This window comes from Anopheles moucheti, chromosome 2 (assembly GCF_943734755.1).
Source record: "Anopheles moucheti chromosome 2, idAnoMoucSN_F20_07, whole genome shotgun sequence".
Lineage (NCBI taxonomy): Eukaryota > Metazoa > Arthropoda > Insecta > Diptera > Culicidae > Anopheles > Anopheles moucheti.
In genome coordinates this window covers 84,011,812-84,028,188 of record NC_069140.1, presented here as the reverse complement: position 1 = coordinate 84,028,188, position 16,377 = coordinate 84,011,812, and the positions used below count along the sequence as shown (strand labels likewise).

Genomic DNA, 16,377 nt, shown 5'->3' with positions numbered 1-16,377 from the left:
CGCAACGTAGCGAATCCCAGGGGAACGCTCCTGCTAAGCGAGAAATCAGTGTGGACGAACACTTTGGATCGCAAACGAAACACTTTCTAGTGGATCGAAACCGGACAAACCGGCTGGCAGAGTTGTTGCAACTGCTCGCAGTACACAAGAGGTAATTGTGATTAGTTGTTAAAAATGTTCTCGTGTCTGTGAAATCAGTTGTGATTTCTAGTTGGTGTGAAAGTGTTTCGCGCGTGTGGCACCTTCGTATGCGGGTGCAGTTGAGTGCGTGTTTAGGTTGAAACCACTTTGTGGAACGGACATAAACATCCAACCGGTGGCAATGGATGCGTCCAAATTTGTTCTCACTTGCATCAAGGAAGAGCCCGCGGATGTTGTGGAGACCGTCGAAATGGAAACCGAAGACATCAAGCCGGATATAACCAGTCTGATACCTTCCGAACCGACGATCGCACATAACGTCGACGGTATGAAGCTTAGGTCCGAGATGGCAGGTAATATGGGTCGCTTGTTTGGACGGACGTTCGGGTGCATAAATCGACGGTGCAATGGTTAAAAAAAAGCTCATCTGCAGAATTTGCCTGATTTTACGTGTATGAAAATTGTAATTGAATGTGCGAGTGCGTGGGTTTTTTTTACTTCCCCTTTTGTTCGTTTTGACATTTCGTGACATTTGTGACAGATCCTGTGCACATGCATACGCACGCACGAAGCTGCTACGCAGTTCTATTTTTAGCGCTGTCAAAAGCCTGGCGTATTTGATTGCGTTTCAGTGTGAGAACAGGATCGATTTCTCGTGGCAAACTTGGTAACCTATTACTACGCAGGCGAGACAGTTGCAGGTTCGAATCTAAATATCGGACAACACGAGCAAGGATTGTGCGTTTCCTATGTCATCATCATATTGCTGTAATACTGGCCTCCGTTGAAAACAGCTGATTGTGGTTATTTACATTAAGAACGGTTTTTTGGTCGTCACCTGAAAGACTATTTGCGTATTCAGTGAACACGAGGAAAGAGCTTCACGATTGCGTTGTGTCTGTTGTGGAAAAGAAGGAAAAAGGTCACAGGAGGAAGTTATTTTGCTGCAAAGCGAACGACACGGAGAATGATTGCTTAAAACGGAGAATGTAAGTCAAATCTCCACGTGCTTTTACTTCCGTTCTTTTCCACTCTCAGTCTTATGTTGTAATTAACTTCCCGAAAGGCAATTAAATAAGCACGAGAAAAACGAGAAGAAATCCCCCCGTGTGTACACCCAACACTCGTTCTAATTCTGTTTCTCGTCATTAATTCACAGCCGGAAAAGTGTCTCTTTTGCTGTTGCTACTACTACTACTACAACGACTTCCGCTGCTACTTCTGCCCGCACTCGTACCGCCAGTTCGTTTATCGTCACATTTTACACCGGTACACGCAGACCCGTTTCATCTTTCCCCGTGTATCACCGTGGTGGGAATCGAATTGATAACAACAGGTCGCTAGCGACCAAGATTACAGCAACGCAATGTCTACTGCATCAGAGAAGGAGCAGTACCCAGAACCTTCCGCAACTGCATGCGGGACAAGAAGCTTTCGGCGGAGAAAAATAGTACCCACTGTGGTGGCGAAAAAAATCGCTAACAACAACACAAAGAACACGGCAAAAATTGTATCATCCAAGGAAAATGCTAAGAATGTCCCTAACAACGAGGAAACCAGTGCCGGTATGAAAGAAGCATCCGAAACGGAGCCACAATCCGAACAACCGAGAGAAGCTCCAGCAGACGTAGCGTTGCCCAAACCCATACTGCAAGCGGAAGAATCGAAAGGTGTAAAAATGCCGGATGCACAGAAAGATAATGCCACCTTCAAACCGGCTGCCGCATTCCGGCGGATAAAGCCAAAGGTGGTAATACCGCAAACACAGAAGCCGGCTAAATCTATTTTGAAAAATTCCACCACTCCGGTGAAGGGAAGCGTTAATAATGCCGAAAGTTCGAATGAGACGTCACCTAGACAAGATCCCGAATTCAGTTTACATCCGGACGAAGCAACTACGGCTGATGATCATCCAATGCAAAAGCCCGTATGCGAAGAATCGGAGAAGTGGAAACAACATGCAGAACCAGAACCAATCCAAACGACACGCAAGAAAGAAAATGATTCTGAATTGTGCAAAACTGATGCTGCTGTGGTCAGTTCCACTACCGATGATGTTGCCAAAGGAGAGGAAGTAAAAGAGTGTCTCGATGTACAAAACGCTACGGCTTTGGAAGCGAAACAATTGAGTAGTTCCTTGACGACTAATGTTACACCGGTTTCCATTCCGACCACTCAAGATACAACCAGGCAACACAGTTCCGATGCACTTACAAAACCCGAATGCACTCCCAGCAATGCAAGTGCTGTTACTAAAACCATCAAGCGTACCATTAGCTTGGGCACACTGACGCCTGCAATAGCGAATTTACTAAAGAAAAGTCTCGGTAAGAAAGCATCCAAAGGTACTAAAGCATTGCCTCCTGCTAATGACAAACCAGTGAATGTATCGCAGCAATCGAACCCATCACAGCAACAAACGAGCGAAAGTTTGATCGCAAATGCAGCACAAGCGAATCAAACAGAGTCCGATAAGCCGTCCACTGATAGCACCGTTTCCGGTTCAACAGCAGAACACCTATTGCCGCCGGTGCTTGAAAACCCTGTCGATGATATGGTATCTAAAGAAACCACCACCATTACGAAGGCGGCACCATCTCCCGTAAAATCGCAGCCTACTCCTCCAAAACTGCCCGACGGTGGTCCGGTTAGCGGAATTAAAAAAATACAAAAGGTACACCAACTTACGGCCGAACAGCAGCGGTTGGTACTGAACAGTTTAAAGAAAGGTAAAGGCAAACGGTCGGCGAAGATGCCAGACGCTGCTTCGGTTACACCGGGTAGTATTGTGGTTGCGTCTCACGGGTCTATCGAAAGTATTCCAAATGTTCCAGTGTCCAGCGTACCGAAGGACGACCCCAGGGTAAATATTATTTCAAACATAATTTTGCCCCGTCTTACCGTAGGCACACAGCAGAACACGCTTAGCGCGTCCGATGGTCCCGTCGCCGTTCCTATTACATCCAACTGTAGCTCATCCACAGCTGTACCGACATCACCAGCACAGCAACTTACGAGATTTGTGACACAAATCTCGCCTACAGCCACAGTCCCGTCGAATAATTCCAACCAGTACCCAAAACTGTTCATTTGCCATAAGCCTGCAGCAACTGCAGCACCGTTCCCTATTTCCGTGGATCCAGCTGAAGCAAGGCAACAGTTGATTCAACCTACCGTTAGTGTCACCGTGCTATCGAAAACGAACCACACGATGCCCGGTTATCCGAGCTTAGGTCACTCCGTACCGACGAGACCCTACATGCTACCCATACCAGTGGTAACCGTTCGGCCAACCTCCCCGAAAACTTATGGAAATTCTTCGCCAGCCGCGCTACCCAAACCAATCGTTTCGGTAACCGTTTCGCCTATGAACAGCAGCAATTCAACGGCCAACACGATGAACGTACCGGTTGATCCTCGCATCGTGCCCAAGATTGTAATCACCCATGACACCGCTGACCACGACAGTCAATCTTCGCTCGCTTCTACCTCATCGTCATCTTCGTCGGGTCAAAACACACCCGCACCAAAGAAGCAAACGGACGATCGTCCCTTGGTCCTCTCTACGGCTAAAGATCATGCTCCTACTGAAACGTCTTGCTGCTCACCCAGTACTCGCGACAAATTGCGTGCAAAGTCATTGCAAAATTTATGGAGAAAAAACGAAGGCAAGTCGGGCATGGAGTATACGTCAATGTATCCATACTATTCTCCTCATGTACAGCAATCGAATACGGGAATGCAGATGTCGATGGGAAACGACGATACTGAAGTGAGCCGTACGTATGTACAGCAATTAAATTTGCAGAAAGAAAACAATGAAGCGTACCCGCGACACCTGAGCATAATGGAACGGGTTAAGCAATCCTTGCCGAAGATGGAAACGACCAAAAGTACAACTATCGAGCCGACTCCAAGTGTGGTGTCTCAACGTGCAGCGGACAACCATGTTCCACTGAAAGCACCCACCGTCAGTGATTACGTTCCGCAACCAGTCAAATGTTGCGTGCGAGCAAGTGTACCGGAAAACAATGAATTTTTAGGTTTTTCTGCTTTGTCCATTGAATGCGAGGAACGAGATTTTCAGAACCGGGTGCGGACGATTGATTTTGTGCTGGAAGAGCAACGCAAATCCTGCGCAAAAGGTGCGATCAACAATGAAGAAGCAATAGAAAAAATCGAAACGAATGCGACTACGACTCAAGAAAGCAAACGTATATCTACACCACCAGCGTCAATTGCGGAAGTTACAGAAAAGCTGGGAGAAGAATCTGTTGCCAAAACCGATGCAACGATATGTGCAACTTTAGACACTGTTGCTAATGATCAGAACCGAACGGATTCTACAGATGAGGCCCATGCAAATGTAAAGAGTGCAGATACTAATCCCTCGTCATTTCGCGATGAAAGTGGCATTTTTACTCGAAAGATAGAAGAACCTCAAGCAGAACTTTTGCAGAATGACGATGTTGCTGTTAAGAATGTACCCATGCAGCTCTCTGCTCCATCGGAAACGGTTTTGAAAGAGAGCGCTATCGCTGAAGAGATTGACAAGGAGCAAGAAATGCACTCTGAAGTCGCGGAAAATGAAAATCCTACGGGCAGGGAAGAACCAAACGCACAGCAGGAAAGCGTTGCTACTCGATCAGACGAAGTGCTGGAAGAAGTGCCTGATGTTGCTGCTAGTGATGGCACAAGTGAAGCTGAAAATACCCTCGATCCGGAACCGGAAACAATGATGAAGGAAGGGGAAGATCCAGACATACCTGTACCAGATCTGATTGATAAGACAGCGACCGGTGTCGATATTATCATGGCAATGGCAAAATTAAGGCGTGAAAACCGTGTTTTGTCGTTGGATGATGTATCCGATCGGGAGCTTAGTGGCTGGATGGAGCAGCCGATTGGTACAGGCACGAACCCAACGCTGCCATCCACCTCTGCTGGGCAACTCACGGGTAAAAAGAGCAGGAAAAGGCGAAAGAAGAAAAGGAAAGACAAATTTGTACAACTGTTGCTTAAGCACGTAAACTATGATGCCCTTATAGAGGATTTGGTGCAACAAGAGAAGCGTCGCTACAACTATAAGTCATCATCAGACGAGGAAGAGCGTACCATTTCACCTTTGCAACGATACATCCGGGAGCGGGAACGTGAACAACCGGTGGCGATCGTAGAATATGACAATCCGGTATCGTCTCCAGCGATATCATCGGAGGACGACGAATCATTAGTAGAAGAAACGATTTTAAGTCGCATTCTTAACAAACGCAGCTACGCGACCGCTGCGACGACTTCCTTTTGTGCCACCGACCGGCCGGTCGACAATTTGGCAGAATGTAGCAACACACCGCAAAAAGCAATCTGTTCCGGTAGTACAACGTCACACGATGTACCAGATGACCAAAGAGATGACGTACAACGCACGAGCATCTGTGATACAGCTGCAGAAAACGATGCAGCAGAGATTAAGAAAGCGCAACCGTTACGGGGCTTTTCCGATGTTGAAATGGTGCTCATAGATCCTTTGCCGCAACGTGCAGATGTTTGCAGTGGGCAACGCAATAAAAGCTGTGATATAAGTGAAACGAATGCCGCAATCTGTGATACACCAAGCGATACTGTAGTGGAAAAGGCATCCATCGAAGCAAATCCTTCACCATCGAAGGTCATCGAAACGAGCAATACTCAAGCACAATTTCAACGCCGTACGCGGAGTACGGGTTTGAAACGCGTCCGAAGTAGCCGAAAACGACCGGCTAGACGTTTAGCGAACAAAGTGGTTCCATGTACGAACAAACGAAAGAGACCAAATTACCTCATGACTGCTCCTCCTCGTCCGGTCGAGATGCCACTGTTCGATAGTTCGGATGCATCGAACAACGACGAGGTAGTTTCCGACTGTTCATCCGGTGGTTTATCTACTGGGGAAGCGGTGGCCAACAGTAGTACGCGGAAAACACTCCCAGCTAGGAAGTGTAACGCGAACACTGGAAATGGTTGTGTGGGTGATGGGGGCACAAAAGATGAAAGCAACAAAACAACCCTTCAAGGGAAAGTTCTGCCGGGTGTAACAAGTGCCACATTGACGCGGTCGGGCAGGAGTAGGAACAACGGAAGACGGCAGTCTAGCAGTAGCAACAGCATCAGTAGCAGCACCAGAAACCATAGCCTTAGCTGTGACGGTGATCTTTCCTCTAGCGATGATACGAAACCCGACAGGAGGCGTACATTGCGCCGAAAGAGACGTCCGGTACGGTATGGTATGAGCGGTAACCGTGCACCGGTGAAGAAGGGTACCGTCGATTGTGACACCAAACGTTCAATGTCCGCTACCACTAGCAGTAAGACTAGCAATATACGCTCTCATTTGCCCACTGTTTCCAAACCTTCCAAAGCTTCCAACCTAGATGCACAGTATGTGATCACAGAGGGTGCCAGCGAGTCGGCGAAGGCACCGCCACGCGTACTGGATGTTATCAACGTGCGGAACAATCGTGTGCTGTCATCTACCGCTAGGGCAACGCGTACCACGAAGATACCGCCAGAACCACCAGAAGTACCTGGGAAGGATGGGCCGAAAAGCGATGAGCCTAACCGATCGGCCAAATCAAACCAAACGGGGGACACGATCAGTGAAGGATTTATCACCCCAGCCAGCATCACGGAACAATCTTCAACGGCGAACGAGAAAGATCCAGCAGCGCAATCGCAATCCGATGGCGGACCCGTCAGCTCCGAACCGATGGATGGCACGACGGAATTTGATAATCAAATCGTCAAGTGTGGCAACTGTGGTAAGGAAATGCTTCAGTCTGGCTGGCAAGAACACTGTACCGTTCACAATGGGGCAACATTTCGCGACGGTATCGATTTTGCGTTTGACATGAAGGATCTGAAAGCGGTATCGACAGCGATAGCACGATTCATGAAGCTTAACCGACGTGCCGAGGTGGCTTGCGAACGATGTGGGACGGTAAAAAAGTCGGGCCTCGGGATGGCATCCCATATGAACCAGTGTGGCCTATCGGCGCAGGAGCTAGAGCAGTCCAAGGCGAGCTGTTCGCATTGCGGGCGGAAGATGAAAGCGGTCAGCTTGCTGGCACACCAGCAGCTACACTGCCGGGTAATCAAGGAACAAAAGCGCCAGATTGCCTTAACTATTCCGAGCGAGGAGGAGATTGCGATATCCAAAGAGACGACGACCGCAAGTGGACGAAAGAAACGGAAATCGGTCGCAAGGTAAGTGTGTTTCGGGCTTAATGGAATGATTTTTTTTGTTTGCAATTACTAATGTCGTCTGCCTATACTTTTAGCGCTGAGCGGAAGATTAAAACGATGGCCAAAGAAATAAATGAAGAACTAAACGTGGAGGTATGTTTATGGTTGGAATACAAGTGAATATGCACGGTACAACGAGAATGGTTTTTATGAACATTTGTTTCTTCTTCCACCCGTATGGTGTAACCTCTCTTCCAGCTGGTGCTGGAAATATACGGTCGCGGAGTTAGCAGCGCCATCATGCAATGTTGGATGTCCCATCTGAAACAGTCGAGCGAAGCCGTCTGCGCATACGTTGGTTGCCCGTTCTTTGGCATGACGTCGGAACACATGCGTACGGAGTACAGTGATGTTGGAACCAATCCGAAACCACTGTACCAGTGTGCCAAATGTGCGTACATGGCAACGGCGCAGAAACCAATCTACGACCACCTAGCCGTTGTTCATCCGCAAACGCTACGAAGGGTTGCCGAAGAGCAGCGATCGTATTCGAGCTGTGCCAGTGATGCCGATTCCGATGTGTTTATGGCCAGCGGTGCTAGTGGGGCCGACGATACTTACAGCAGTAGTGCGCTGGAGGATGAGGATGAAGGTGGTAAATCGAAAAAGGGCAAGGGCAGGAAGCAAACCGGTGGGTCAAACAAATCCAAAGCGAAGAAGAATAGCGAAAACCCGAAGGGGAATAGCAAAAAGAGCGCAGCAAAGCAGACAGTAAATAGGGCGATCTCATCGGAGTTGATGGATTCCACAATGACAACCGGCGGCACGGAGGAAACGGAAGTGTACAAAGAAAGTAAGATTTATACATTGATGTATTTTTTTTTTATCAATGATCACAGTACGATTTAACATGCTTCATTGCAATTTTTAGTGGTGCTTCAGGAGTCGATCGAATTAAAGCAGGGTAAGGGCAACTTTCACCTCACGACCGTAAGCTGGATGCAAGAATATCGGCGGGAACATTATGCAGCTCCGCTGCTGTTCTGTGAGTTGCGGCCGGATGTGGATACATCGTACCTGCGCTCAATCACCAATGTGCGGGACTATCTCCCAAAAGCCACGCACTCGATGCGTTACGTGCAGTGCAACTCGAAGGAGTACGAACCCTCGTACGAGCCGGAAATGTTTGCAAACCGATGGCAACAGAAGAACACATTCGACGGTGAAGCGCTTGGCTGTGAATCGATGTTCTACTGTGGCGGTCCGGTTGTATCACTCGATTGGTTACCATTGCCGGACGATTGCGAGAACGATTGTGATCAATACCTGGCGGTAGCTTGTAAGCACAGCTATGATGAGTATTACAACGGTGAGGAACTGGCAGTGCCACGCTCGAGCAAGTGCCTAGTACAGATCTGGAACGTTGGTCCGATACAAAACCTTGGGTTAGTATTTGGGGTTACTGTGGTTTACAATTAATTTAACGTACTGTTTTCTTTCACAACAGAGCACAAAATAACAAAAATAGGTATATTATGGAATTTAAAAACTCGTTTCATTTAGAGGAATACCGGAAAAAAAAATTAATTTTATTTCTCTACTCTAACATCCATTTTCCCTAAAAAATACTAACTTCTTTTTACTTGAATTTAAATCCTTTGTTGTGGTTAGTAGAGAAGAAATGTAATTGCAACAATCTCTTAATAAAAGTTCCTTTTCTTTATGGAGGGATAACAGAGAGAGAGAGGGATTCGAACCTACATCCTCAAATAAGCTGTCACGATGCGCTTACGTTGTGCGCTATGGACGCATGCCGGATTCTGTTGTGCATATTGTTATTTGAATTCTTTTGTTAGTGCCTTCGGTGAATCGTTGGAAAACAAAGCACACTATTTCCATATTCAATTTAGTATTATTTTCGCCTTTTAATTTCTAACAGCTCGACGAAGGTTACACTTCGCTGCCCACGATTAGCGTTCGCCATTGCGTGTGACTACGGCCCCATCTGGCAGGTAGCCTTCTGTCCCAGTGGTTGCTACAATGATCCTGCCCAGGGAGACGTTATGGACCGGTTAGGTCTGCTCGCGGTAGCCGGTTCCGATGGAGACGTCCATCTGTACGCGTTGAGTCGTAGTATGGTCGGTGCGGAAACTAGTACAACGCCTCGAATTTTACACCTCCGGCCGGTGCTACTCCTATCGCTTACCATGGCTGCTGCACCACAAGACCAGCCTGCTGCAGATTTTACCGGCCGAAGTGTGGTACGCATTGCGTGGACCCGGGAAAAGGGACACAACGTGTTGGCGGCCGGCTACTCGAATGGTGTCGTCGCGGTGTGGAACCTGGCCGCCACGTCACCATTGCTCTGCGGGAAAAAACATGGCATCCGAACGTTGCTCCCGGTGCACAAGATACTGCATTCGAGCAGCGGATGCATCACGGCGATGGATCTCCATTACAGTACCGGCTCAAGGTATCTGGTCGTGTGTAATGCCGATCGGCGGATGAAGGTGTACGATCTGCGGAGCAGCCTCTACCAACCGCAGGAATCGTTGAGTATGGTAATGCGCAGCCGAGTCTCATCGATACGCTGGCTGCTACACTTCCCGGTGCTGGTGATCGCGTACGACGATGCGCTGTACATCGATCGGTGTGCGTACAGCACGCATCAGCCGCGCGATATCGGGCTGCGCATGTTTAGCATATTTACGGTGGGCACTGAAATGACCGATCTGGGCACGAATGATTGGTGCAGCATGAATGCGGTTGCGACCAGTGGCGGTGATTTGGTATGTCACCGTCCGGTGCCGTTCGTGTACGGCATGAACTACAAAAAGTTAGCACAGGTAAGATGCGTTTTGGAGGGTTTTGAGATTTTGAGGAGTTTTTTTGTTAAATGATAAAAGACAATTCAGAATTGAAATGAGCGATTTTTAAGTACCTTTGCTGGATTCACTTCACTTCCAAATGAGCATGATCTTGGCCATGAATGTGAGCATAATTACATTTATTAGAATATTGGGAAGATAATTTACTTACATGTGTGTGAGAAAAAATCTTAGCGAAAACAGTTCACCACATACATACACAAAACACATCTCCATAAAAACGAAGAACACAGACAAAACATCGTATGCAGCTATTTTTCTGTGTATTGGCATGAGCTTGTTGGAGTATGTGCGTGTAGCAGCATATGTGTGTGAGTGAGTGATATATATAAACACATACATACACACATTTAATAACGACACGACGCATGGAAATATTTTTGGAGGAATTGGAGATTTGAACTAGGTACCGACTTGTTAGGAAGCGGGCACGCTAGCGATTGAACTGATCGAGACAGCCTGAAAGAAGGCGTTAAATGCTATACAGTTACAACGACCGTGCGTCTTCATACTTACACTTATTTATCCTTTTTGTTCTGTTCGTTCCATAAGATTTTAACGACGACAATCCCGATGAAGATAAACGCGATCGACGATTCTGCTGATGTTTCGCGTTACAAAGTATTCTCCGAAGAATATGGTCTCCTATTTTCCGACACTGATAAGGCAAGTAACTTTTGGTGCATAACAGTTGAAACTTTTATTTCGAATTTAACACGTATCAAGCGATACGCAATATTATTGTACAGCTTTATATAATTTAATGTCCACCAAACTTTAACAGCTGCAAATGTTTTGAGTTTAAACCGAGCCACATTCTTATGTTCTTCTTTGTTCCACGCTATCTTCAGGTCCCCACCGCTATGGATACGGCGGCACTGCATCTGAAAACGTGGCGTCGCGCCAAGTTCAGTCACTATCCCGCTGTCCGGCTAAATCAGATCCGCTGGAATCCGAACAGTTTCTCGTACACGTACTATGCCATCGGCTACCAGGCAGGATTTGTGCGCGTCCGGGTACTACGGTCGTAGGGCGCCCGGGTCTCCTATGTTTGTCGCTGCAATCGGCGATGCCATTCCAATGCATTATGTAATTTAATTTTAATAACAGAAGGTGTTTCTGCCGTATGTAAGTTTACGCTATTGGGTGTGAAGGATTTACTTTGCAGTTTGAACGAAAATAAAAGCATGATTCGATTCATTACAAGATTTTTTTCTTCAATTGGACGTCATTTTAGGACGCTGCGCCCTCCTCCGGATCACCGCCCGTTTTTTCCGGCGAGTTCTGGGAGGATGATGTCGTTTCACCCTCCTCACCGGTAGAACCCTCACCGATCGTACCCAGCTCACCCTGCCCGTCCGCACCCGGTTCCGCCGACGGCGTTGTCGACACGGCCGAATCTGCCGCGGACGATACCGAGGTGTCACTCTTCTTACCGCGCCGCTTCTTTTTGTGCTTCTTCTTCTCCACCTCACCCGTTTCATTTTCCTCCTCGACGAAGTTGTAGTTCGGTGGAAACAGGGCCGCACACTCTTCCTGCCCCTCGACCGCATTCTGGCTGACGTAGCAGGGGCCCATCGCGGTAAGCGCCAGCATGGCGTGGCTGGTCGCCTTCGACACCTTCATGATCAGCTTGTCGTTCACGTTCGGGCGCTTGGTCGTGTAGCGCTCGGTTGTTTTCGCGATCAGTTCCGCCGTTTTTGGATCGCCGGTGCTGAAGTACCCGAACGCCATAACCTGCGTTTTGTACTTCTCGTTCATGGCCACCTCCAGCACGTCTCGCTTCTTGTACGCGTCAAACACCATGCATATGTGGGGCGGTTCCGGTACCGGATCCGGTGGCAGAAAGTGCTCCGTTAGCTGTAAGAGAACAAGAGATAATTAGCTAGCGACAGCAATCAACGTGCTTCCGACGACTTACATGGCGAAACAGCAGATAGAATAGGGCCGCATTCGCACGCCGATTCGTTGGTGTCCACACGCCCGGTATGATCAACCGCGGGCAAGCGTCCTCGTCGAACGTTTCCTTCGACGCGTTCTGGGACGACTCGGACGAGTTGGTGGTCGCAATCGAGCTGGCGCTCTTCTGCGGTGGCAGCTTCGAAACCATCTTCCACGTGCCATCGTTCGCGTTGTACAGCATCTCGAGCGGTTCGATCATGCGCGGTATCACCTTCTCGACGTTACCGTCCGCATCCAGCACCTCCACCGGCTCGGTTATGATCTTCACGAACGCACCGATCACTTCCTCCGGCGACCGGGTTTCGCCCTCGGTCAGCTTCCACACGTACGCCTGGATGTCCTTGTAGTAGATCTGCTCGAACACATCATCCGCCAGCCGGTTTTCGCACTCGAAATGCAACACCTCCAGCATCTTCGGGTTCAGATGCACCAGCCGCTTCTCCTTCATGTGCAGATCGTGCTTTTCGGCGTGGTCGTGCAGCTTCTTGAACACGTCCTTGTGCACGTGCGGCATGAACAGCGTAATGCCCATGTCCGGGATGTTGGCCATGATCTCGTCCGTCACGTGCGTGATGTAGTCGAGCCGCTTCTTCGCGGCCGCCTCCTTCTCGATCCGGGCCACCTCCTCTTCCCGCTCCTGCCGCACATCTTCCCGTTCCTGCTCATCCGGGGTCAGTTCCCACAGTTCGTAGTACGTCCGCTCGACCTCACCCGCCCGACATTTCAGCTCGACGTCCAGCTCCTCGGTGATCAGGTTGATCAGCTTCGGTACATTCGTGCCGAACATAAGATTTACAACCTTCCCGTGCTGTTGGAGAGACGGATTTGATGAAGAAATTTACATTTTTTCAAGAATTCTGTACGTTATTCGCTACTATGAAAGAGTACAGGACTGAGCTTTATTTAAGGAACGAAAATTAAACTCAAACATCATAATTCCGACAGTCCGTTTACAGTCTTTTATGACCTCAAAACCACGGCAAATGAAAGCAACGAACGGCACAAACATTGGCCCCAACAGCATGTTATTGCGTATCGATTTAATTGATTGTATGTTTCTACTTTATTAGTTTACATTTCCGAGCGCGCAAGATTCACGTTTGCAAAAAGGGAACGGCTTAAACCGTAACTTCCAGCACAGTTCATCCAGTTCGCCGGTTTATGGACCTTATCGTAAACGTCCTTTTTATGTCCGCTTGCGGTGGGGAGAAAATATTTACTTTCCCCTGCATCACCGCGCGTTCGATACCCCGGGCGCGGTTTGGTATCGATTAGTATTGGAGGGGGCCACGTTTCTGTCAAGTCACCCCCGAGCGTCAAAACCGTACCGTGGATGCGTGACCAATTTCGATAAAAATTGTAACGATTTGTTTGCGAAAGCGATACCAGAATGGAGTTCTGACTTGCTTTGGGTGGTTAAAAATAGAATCAATCTTCGTTTCTGTTCCCATCCTTGCTATGCCCCGTTGGTAGGGAGGGTAAGAGTGTAATTTTCTCCCCCGGGATGGGTGGGCGGACGGTGAAGCTCAATTAAAATGATTTTTTTAATTCGCGTCTAACATGCCATGACAGCCGAACGACACCGGTTGGTTGTACGCGTGAACAACCTTCAAACTTCACTGGTGCAACAACACAGCCTTACAACTACTTGTTCTGCGTTCTTAACCGCGTGTAATGAACAGGAGACGCTAAATCAGGTCAAAGTTTGTAGGTTGAAATAGAAAGAATAAAAGCCCATCGACTCGTTGCGACACAGTGTACTACCGCTTGATGCATACTTAATTAACACACTTTTGCGATGCATATTGCATACTTTTAGGCGTAATTTGTAAACAAGGTTTAAGAAATGCTATAATTTTATTCCTATTGTATGTTATTTATTTTTATTAGTTGAGTTGTTTGATAGCAAGTATTATAAACCATACACACCTCATTATGTAAATTAATTTAATATTTTTAAAATATTTTTTTTAAAATTCCTATTGTGCAGTCATTTCTCGAATTACTTGAATAATGCGTGCCAGAGAAATTCGAATTCTCTTTAGAATATCGTTTATATTTCGTATTTAGGGTTAAATTGCTTGAATTTTCGTTACGAAGCGCATAGAAAATTGATATTGCTTCGTTTATTTAGACAATTTAAACAAAATTTTAGCAAAATTTATTTTTATATAAGTGAAATAAAACGTGCTTTAGGGAAAAATTGAAATTGACAAAATGTGTGTTTTTTTACTAATTATTCTTTGACGGAAAATATTATACATTATCATACAAAGCGCAGTCGATACGGCCAGGCCGTTCTAACGAAAAACAAAAAAAAATCATACAAAGCGAAAAGCTTTGAGTTCTCGCCAAACCTCTGTCGATAACTGTAGGCAGCTGCTTAATGCTGACGGTCAGCTTTAACAGTAAGGACTTTGGCAAACCGATCGCGTGCCGAAGTAAGACCATCTACAACCATTTGAATGCATTTCTTTACCACTCGTGGAAAGGAATGGCCATAACGTAGTCAACTCTGTGGGACAGTTGTATCGAATTATTCTAATCATTTTTTTTCTGTTGTTGTTCTTGTTGCTGCTCGACCGGCTCGACACAGTTTCATAAACCTGTCGTTGCTGATTTGTTAGCCGTGGTGGAAGTTGTCTTTTGAGTTTATGTTTGATGAGCATCAGACAGCAGGAATTTTAATTTGTCTTTGGTTGAAATCTTGTTTAGTGTTGGGTAAATCTGATTCAGATTTATGAATCTAAATGAGTTAACCCGAATCTTAATTCCGTTGTTTGTTTGTTGTCCAAAGAATCATAAATCATCCCAGATTTATGACCTCCACCTAAGAACCTCCGTGGAGATTGATTCGTCATTGTTTTGAGGATTCATTAATCTTTTCTAACTTAAGAATTCGACTTAGAAAACGACTCTTCTAAAAAGATTCATTAAGCACAACATTCAACAAAAGGCGACATTTCAAATAATGGGAATTATTTAAATAAACAGCTCTACTTACGGAAGCAAACAGCCACGTTGGTTCACTTTTGTTGCGAAACCGTTTGAGCGCCCCTATTTCATCTGATTTGCACTAAAAATAAAAAAAAAGGTGAAAGATGAAAATGCTTTGAAATCACAAACATTACTCAACGTACGATAGCCAGCTGCAAATTGTCACCACCGAGTTCCAGCTTGATTTTCTTCAAACTTCCAATCATGCCCACGCACGGGCCACACCATTCCGTGTACACATCCAGGACTGGGGCATAGTAATTGTAAAAAATGCAACAGATTCATAATATAATTACAATTTTCCTTCTTTTATCAACTCTACTAACCAAGCAATCCGTCACGTTCGAGAAATTTTTCAAACTCATCATCCGTGCTGATTTCCGTCTGGAGTTGCTGAACTCCTCCCTTTTTTGCCATTTACCGATGTTTCTATATATCGCCAAGTGGTGTAAAATCACTTCCGAACACAAATTTAGCACAAAACTCCAATTTAGATGAATCGACTACAATTTTGCTTCTTGTTTGTGGGTTTCAAGTGAACATTTACTGCCGAAAGAGGAATAAAACACTACGACCACCCGAAAAGAGTTGTCTGTCAGCACGACCCGAAAGGCTTGGAAAGACTGACACGTCTCGCTATAGAAACAAACAACGCATTCACAGCGCGGCGATCGACCCGTTGCCTTAGAAACGGTAACCAATAGTTTTGAACCGCTTCCTACCATCCTTCCCAAAATGCAACAACCTTCCCCAATCTTGTTTTGCTACCGTTCCGCGTGCCTGACAGCTTTGACAGCTACCGGTGAACCACCAGGCGTCCGCTTTTTGTTTACATTGTTAGCAGCATTTGTTTACAGCATTACAAGCCCATATGGTCGTTAAAAGACAAAGCCAAGAAGCTGGTAATACGGGTAGAATTTAGATGGCAGCCCAAGCAACCTAAAGCAACATGCAGCGCTACTTAGCGATAAAAAGAGCGCTTCAATACGATGTTCGAGAGCGAAGCGAAACAGTCGAAATGCAGCGCTGCCTCGTTGCCGAAATGTAGCGCTCATGCAGCCAATCCGGGAAACAGCGGCAGCTATCGTAAAGCTTTACAGATTAGCTGCAAGAGCGCTACATTTCGGCAATATGCAGCGCATGTATTGAAGCGCTCTTTTTATCGCTA

General features: G+C 46.7%; 2 protein-coding genes across 2 annotated transcripts; one reads left to right on the top strand and one right to left on the bottom strand.

Moving 5' to 3' along the window:
- The first annotated feature begins 1,507 nt into the window (after window positions 1–1,507).
- LOC128299551 (uncharacterized) lies at window positions 1,508–11,467 on the top strand. Its single transcript, XM_053035554.1, has 8 exons — window positions 1,508–6,140; window positions 6,201–7,383; window positions 7,458–7,515; window positions 7,621–8,215; window positions 8,294–8,807; window positions 9,302–10,208; window positions 10,803–10,916; window positions 11,102–11,467. The coding sequence occupies exons 1-8, from the start codon at window positions 1,508–1,510 to the stop codon at window positions 11,279–11,281; spliced, it is 8,184 nt and encodes a 2,727-aa protein (XP_052891514.1). The 3' UTR covers window positions 11,282–11,467.
- LOC128297207 (uncharacterized) lies at window positions 11,446–15,626 on the bottom strand. The gene is made up of 5 exons (XM_053032809.1): window positions 15,536–15,626; window positions 15,353–15,456; window positions 15,217–15,288; window positions 12,172–13,020; window positions 11,446–12,110 (listed from the first exon to the last, which is right to left on the bottom strand). The coding sequence occupies exons 1-5, from the start codon at window positions 15,624–15,626 to the stop codon at window positions 11,484–11,486; spliced, it is 1,743 nt and encodes a 580-aa protein (XP_052888769.1). The 3' UTR covers window positions 11,446–11,483.
- Between the last annotated feature and the right edge of the window lie 751 nt (window positions 15,627–16,377).

What these genes read in the sequence shown, in the direction of transcription:
- LOC128299551 (XM_053035554.1), top strand. Translation starts at nt 1,508, where the DNA reads ATGTCTACTGCATCAGAGAAGGAGCAGTACCCAGAACCTTCCGCAACT. An exon ending in GGTCCGATACAAAACCTTGG is followed by an intron (nt 8,808 to 9,301) that starts GTTAGTATTTGG and finishes AATTTCTAACAG; the next exon opens with CTCGACGAAGGTTACACTTC. An exon ending in TATTTTCCGACACTGATAAG is followed by an intron (nt 10,917 to 11,101) that starts GCAAGTAACTTT and finishes CGCTATCTTCAG; the next exon opens with GTCCCCACCGCTATGGATAC.
- LOC128297207 (XM_053032809.1), bottom strand. Translation starts at nt 15,626, where the DNA reads ATGGCAAAAAAGGGAGGAGTTCAGCAACTCCAGACGGAAATCAGCACG. An exon ending in CAACGTGGCTGTTTGCTTCC is followed by an intron (nt 13,021 to 15,216) that starts GTAAGTAGAGCT and finishes TCTCTCCAACAG; the next exon opens with CACGGGAAGGTTGTAAATCT. An exon ending in TCTATCTGCTGTTTCGCCAT is followed by an intron (nt 12,111 to 12,171) that starts GTAAGTCGTCGG and finishes GTTCTCTTACAG; the next exon opens with CTAACGGAGCACTTTCTGCC.